Below are 6,421 nucleotides of genomic sequence, written 5' to 3'. Positions count from 1 at the left end.
AAACATAGTGCTTAAATAGTGCTTAAACTTTAACGGACTTCACAGTCACAGTTCAGGGCCAACTCAGCCTCAGAGCGGCATCATATATATATATATATATATATATATACATATATTATAAAAGATTTGTTTACATCATTGAGAGTGGGAGGAGTCACAGGGTGCTTCATGTGGATGACAATGTGGGAAAACATAAAGACTGTTTTAATAAAGTGACTTTAATATGAGTGTGTTGTAGGAGGAAGAGGAGGAGGAGGAGGAGGAGGCCATCATGTCTTCCTGCTGCTGCTGCTGCTGCCTCTACTGTACACTGCTGTACTGTGCTCAGGTCCCAGCAGGTCGGTGCTAATGTGTAATGATTAGTAATCAGTGAGAGTGACGGCGGGCCAATAGAAAGTGAAAAGTTCCCGCACATAAACCAATGGTGGGGCCACATTGTTAACAACGTTCAGCGAATCCCCAGCGGATCTGATGCAACAGGGTTGCAACTAAAGTTACACCTTCGAACTGCAACACCATGTCCTTCCGCTGCGGCGCACAGGAAACTAGTCCCAGCTGTGTGTGTGCGTGCGCGCTGTCCTCAGAGCGGAGCGCGCTACCTCGCTCCTGTTATGTTTTAAACGTAATGTTTTCATACTTTAACCGTGTGAAGACTTTGTGAATTACGTCTTTATTACACTTTATTACGCAAAGTTCTTGTTCATGTTTTTGGGTTTGTGACTTTTTAACAGGGCACTACTGTTAAAAACAACACTTGTTGACACTGTTGATTTAATAATAAAGGTATTTTTCAAGGTAAAGAAAACACAACTATTTAATAATCAAAAATACAATATATAAGTGTTGATAACATCATAATAATTATCTTTGTTTGTACAGGAAACAGACTTTTGGATTGAGTTAAGATTTAACAGGACAAGACAATCAACAGGAGTAAAATAAAGAACATATTATGGTAAAATGAACAGATACAATATTTAAAGGATAGCACAATAATCATAAAAATGTAGGCAATACATTTGTTATTAGTGTAATATAAAGTTAATTGTCACAACGTCTACATCCAGATGTACGTCCAAGTTACTTTGTTATAAACTTACGACAAAATTATTCAGTTTTATAAACAAAAATAAGAGAAAAAAACTGTGAAAAGTGAAACATGACGGAGTGAATGTGTGTGTGTGTGTGTGTGCGTGCAGAGTGGGAAAGTCCCGAGGTTGATGACGTAACGGCCGGGCGAGCGCTTGCAAGCCGCGGATGGATTCCGGCTCGCGGTGCTGCGGTCCGGGCATTAGGAGTTGCAGAAGTAACGGATCTAAAAACTTTCTGTCCGCAAGTGTTTTCGCCTGAAATAGCGCTTCAACTAGAGTCTGAGGCTTCATCCTTCAGGGGAAAACATGGCTCTTTAAAACTGTCACCGTCTTCCTCCTCCACGTCAAGCTCCGCGTGCTTCGCTCGTGCAGCACTTTACGAGACTACTCCGAAACTATGGGGTAAGTTTGATCGGCGCTCCGCAGCGGAACCAACGGAGGAAAGTTCACCGGAGGATTTAGCTCGAGCACCAGAGGAGACATTTTGTTTAAAGTGTCGTTAAACTACGTTTTATTACAACTGTCAACTGAGTTTTTATTTTCTCACTGCATTTACACAGCGAGTGCAGCACGTGTTACTATATGAAAGTCACCAAATCAATATGATTTATGTGTTAACTTCACCTATGTCAGGATTTCTGTTTTTAATGATATAGTTAAACAAATAACTGACATGATTATGTTGTTATTAACCTATGTAATGGTGTTATTGAGTAAATTCATATTCATATCTATGTCATTAAAGTCATGAAAGTTATTTTCATGCTTTTTATATTTTTACTTGTTATTTATTATTTGCTAACTGTCTATGAAACTATGTCAGCTTCTTGTTTGTTTGATAATTGAATTACTGTGACATTAATGTACATGACAGGTGAGTAAATAAGTGGAGCATTTATTTGAGTTCAATTCAAATATAAAAAGTTAATAATTCAAATGTATGTATGAATGTAATGTGATTTTATTATTTACAACTTGTAGGTTTGAAATATGGGTTTTAAAGACTGAATTAATTTTTTTTTTTTTAATTTAATTTAGTTTCATTGAATTGAATTTAAAAACATTTCAAAATGTTTCCCCCTACAGTTCTTCCACTGCTCCTTCATCCAGCCAGTGCACGGTTTGTGCTTTTGAACAATTTGATCGAAGCAGACGACACAATGGCGGCATCGATCCTTCGCCGGAAAATTCCTCCCATTTCCATAGGCGAGCTCCGCGCTCCCTTTCTCCAACAGGCTAGCCACAGCCAATCGGGGCCCGGGACGGGGGCGGAGCCTGTGGAGAGGCAGCACTTAATTGGTGAGTTTTGCCGAGATGCTTTTTTATTTTTCCACATCCCGAGGTCGGAGCCGCAGTGCAGCACGGGGCTAATGTCGTACAGTGAGTACAGCTAAGTGGATTTTTATCGAATGCAGACGATGCTGTTCAATCATTTTCAGATGATCGGTTAGTTGTTCACTTTGATTTTTCCGGATGCTTAGCTTGATTTTAACTTATGCAGCTTTTATCCTCACAAGCTTAAGTGATTTAGGAATATTTTTTCCTATTTTTTTTTTGTTTTTACTGCAGTTATTTTATACAAACATCTGATTTGGAAAAAAAAAAAAAATTGTTTCACTCTCTTAATGTTTTTTTTTTTTTTCATCTTTTTTAGGTGATGGTCACTCAGACTGGATGACGGAAAAAGTTGATTTGTCTTCATTTGTGTCAACGAGTGAATCTTCTCCGAGCTCTTCCCTTCCACCCTCGCCATTAGAACATGATGTCAAGGTGCCCTCGGATCTGGAGGTCATGACCTCTCTGCTGCAGGAGGAGTTGGCTCAGCTGGAGGACTACTTCCGCTCCGAGTCCACATCCACGACAAGCAAGTTGGAGAAATCTTCAAAATGTGATAAGGGTGCTCAAGCCATGGGCTCCCAGTCTTATTATCAGTTACCATATGGGTCCTATGGGTCCAGTCAATCAGAAGCCAGCCCTGTGGTCGTTACCTTGGCGACAGGGGAACTGGACCTGCCGAGCTTCTGTGGCGGACCCATTGGCAGAACCAAAATTGCTCGTCCCGCTCCGTATAACTACCATCACCGGTACCACCACCACAACAACGGGCGACGAATCATCAGCGAGGCTGTGAAAGTAGGTGAAGAAGTTGGACTTGATACGTGGGGCTCGAGGGGAGGTTACTCAGGAAGCACAGAGTTGTCTGTGAACCACTACTCCACACTGAAGACGGTCAGCAAGAACAGCCTGGGCAGTGTCAAGAAGGTGAGAGAATGTGCGTTGTCTTTGAAGGAGGAGGAAAGTTATTGTTTTTCAGAGGGAATGTTTTGCAGCGAAGAGATTGCGCGAGGTTTTTGTCTGGGCGGCTCGTACGAGAGCCACCACAAGCGAGACGGACAGTTGATGCACAACGTGAAGGTCAACGTAAGTTACGACAGCACGGGGCTTGATGTTTTGCACTGCGGCAAAGATGGAGGACTTTCTGGAAGTATCCCCCAAGAGACTATGGTGGCCAGTGACGGCTACTTTCACCAGTCCATGGCCAACACGGAGCCTTACCATAGCTTTATAGGTGACCTAGATCAGCCGTCACAAGCACAGGCTGTAGAGCCCCAACATGGCCACTACCTCTATCCAGAATGCCTTGCAGACCAAAGCTATGAATGTCTGTCCAGAGGGGAGGGTGAGGGGTCGCTGATGGGTGCCCCCATCCACCGCCCAACCCAGAGGCTAAAGGACGAGCACTGCTCCATCAAGCCGTCGCTGGTGATGAGCCCCACGTCTCTGGACTCCAACACTGGAGAGAAGAAGCAGAAGAAGAGAGACCAGAACAAAACTGCTGCTCACAGGTAAACAACTTGTCTTTTCTGTCTTCCTTCAAACCTCGGCTGCAATTTAGCTGTTGACTTTGTGATGAAAAATGAAAGAAAAGAAAAATGTATTTTTTATTTCTGATCCAGAAGTTAATATTTTCATCATATTTTTTATACATATTTAAATCTATCTGAATAATTAGCTGAAGCTTGACTTGAAAAAAATCCAATATTTTATCGAATTCATTGAGCCCTCGGTGTGATCGGGAGAATGTGCGTGTGCACAACTGTGAATCGAAACAAATGTTTTAATGAACTTGTTTCTATACATGTATCCATGAATCAATGGAAGCAAGATGGTTGTTGTTTTGTTCACATGACTGTGTGTGTCACATAAGCCGGTGCTTTAAATGTCTTACAGAGTGTAGGAGGGAAATGGAAAGTCCCCTCACTGTGTGCCAGATTCAGCCCCACCTAACTATTTCTATAAGTCTGCTCTCTCTCTCTCTCTCTCGGCCTCTCTGTGTCATTTTTGACATCTACACTGAGTTTAATGTCAGCTGTGGAAAAAGATTGAAGTCAGGGAGAAGTATCAGTCATGAACTCGGCAGTAGGTGGAATTAAGAGGACACACCGTGCCGTGCCTGAGCTGTGTGAATAATCCACTCCATGTAGCGCAAAGGTCACGCTCCCTCAACTCATTAATAAAAACGCAAGGCAGCACAAACACAACAGACCCACCAAGAGCTTTCTCTCCGCTCTTTCCGCAGGTACAGGCTGCGTAAGAGGGCGGAGCTGGACTCTCTGGAGGAGGAGCTTCACGGCCTCGAGGGGCAGAACCGGGAGCTTCGCGACAAGGCGGAGTCGGTGGAGCGGGAAATCCAGTACGTCAAAGATTTACTGATCGAGGTCTACAAGGCTCGCAGTCAGCGGCTCAAACAGGACGGCAGTGCCTAATAAAACAAACAACACAACAACAACAAACAGAAACAGAAAGCCACCCGCCCGCCCCCAACGCTGACCTCACCTCCGAAAAATCTCCCAACCAGCAAGAGAAAAGTCAAGATCACCAACTGATATTTTGTCTCACAAAAATGAAATGGGAGTTGCATGATTTTCCTAGTTCTTTTCTAAAATATTAAAAACACACACACACACACTACACTACAAACACTCTTTCCTCTCAACGACGACGACGACAACAGGAGAAAGGAGATGTTTCCAGTTGAGTAACTCGAGCTATTCAAAGCCTTAGTGAGGTGTGGCTTCTTTTCCAGAGGAGATGCTGAACTTGTCCGTGACCACTGTGATCCGAACTGCACTCACAGCCTTGTGACGACCCGAGTTTGCGCTCGCAGCGATTGATCGTTTACATAAAAAAAGACGAAGAAGAAGGAGAAGAAAAAAAAAAAAAAGCTCTTTGGATCATTAGTAGTGATTGAAAATTTGCTTGTGCTTTTTTTTTTGTGACACACACACACGCGACGGCAGCATTGAGGCAGATCCATAAGAAATATATAAATATATATATATATTATTTTCTATTTTATTTTATTCAATGTTCATTTATCATTTGCTAAAAAAACAATCGAGTGAATAAAAGGATTGTTGGATTTTTTTTTTTTAAAAGCAAAGTGTGTTAACATGCTCTACAAATATTCATTTTCGGAAACATTTAGAGATTTGTATATCTAAAATGTTGAGTAATTACACTGCTTTATGACACTGAAATATCCAATGCATGTTTGATTTTTGGAAAAGCATGTGCAAGTATTATTTGAAGGCGATATTCTGTTTTATCTGCATGGCTTCCAGATCTCCACCACGTCAATTTAAACTGAGTTGACTTTTGACTCTTTACTCCGTTTCCAGTGTGGCTCATGCTTTTATTTTGAAAAAAACGAAACATTTGGCTTTTTTATTCGCTTTTCTCTTTCGGCTGTATTCTTGCGAACAAACAATCACCTGTTGACGCAACAATAAATTGTTGTTGGGTAACGGTACCACTTTTTTTCCTTTTCCTGAATCGTGTTGTCAATCAATCAAATTTGATGTTATCTGACTGAAATTCAGGTTTGTTTTTAACAATGAGAGTTAAAATGTCAGTGTCAGGAAATGATACATCAGGTAAAATCCCAGCCAAAAATAAAAAGAAGTCATGCAGCATTGGTTCATCTCTGCCTTTGGCCTGTTTTCCACTGCACGCTCACGTCCGTCACACGTCTCCACTGCACCCACAACAAGCACTGAATAAGAAGATGGTGGGATTAAGAGATAAAGACAAGCGCAGAACAAATCCTGTCTCTTTATTCTGCTCAGCCCCACAACTGCTGCACCTACCACCTCTTTTTTTTTTTTTTTTTTTTGTTTGGCTGCAATGCAGTCAAGAGTCCATATTTCCCATGATTCACCACTGTATGGCAGCACATCATGGCAGGCTTTGAATGAAGCCTGAGCCATCTCAAAAAACACACTTTTAATTCAGGACTAAGGGATTATTTTGTCCAAACACTATTTATT

At 41.8% G+C, this 6,421-nt stretch overlaps 1 protein-coding gene across 1 annotated transcript; it reads left to right on the top strand.

Annotated features, from left to right (window-relative positions):
• The first annotated feature begins 1,263 nt into the window (after positions 1 to 1,263).
• On the top strand, positions 1,264 to 5,904 carry atf5b (activating transcription factor 5b). Its single transcript, XM_044032844.1, has 4 exons — positions 1,264 to 1,493; positions 2,178 to 2,390; positions 2,746 to 3,937; positions 4,672 to 5,904. The coding sequence occupies exons 2-4, from the start codon at positions 2,252 to 2,254 to the stop codon at positions 4,856 to 4,858; spliced, it is 1,518 nt and encodes a 505-aa protein (XP_043888779.1). The 5' UTR covers positions 1,264 to 1,493; positions 2,178 to 2,251; the 3' UTR covers positions 4,859 to 5,904.
• The last annotated feature ends 517 nt before the right edge of the window (positions 5,905 to 6,421 follow it).

Source organism: Solea senegalensis, linkage group LG8 (genome assembly GCF_019176455.1).
Source record: "Solea senegalensis isolate Sse05_10M linkage group LG8, IFAPA_SoseM_1, whole genome shotgun sequence".
In the NCBI taxonomy this organism is placed as follows: Eukaryota; Metazoa; Chordata; class Actinopteri; order Pleuronectiformes; family Soleidae; genus Solea; species Solea senegalensis.
This window is presented reverse-complemented; position numbering and strand designations above follow the sequence as displayed.

What these genes read in the sequence shown, in the direction of transcription:
- atf5b (XM_044032844.1), top strand. Translation starts at nt 2,252, where the DNA reads ATGGCGGCATCGATCCTTCGCCGGAAAATTCCTCCCATTTCCATAGGC. An exon ending in GGAGAGGCAGCACTTAATTG is followed by an intron (nt 2,391 to 2,745) that starts GTGAGTTTTGCC and finishes CATCTTTTTTAG; the next exon opens with GTGATGGTCACTCAGACTGG. An exon ending in AACAAAACTGCTGCTCACAG is followed by an intron (nt 3,938 to 4,671) that starts GTAAACAACTTG and finishes CTCTTTCCGCAG; the next exon opens with GTACAGGCTGCGTAAGAGGG.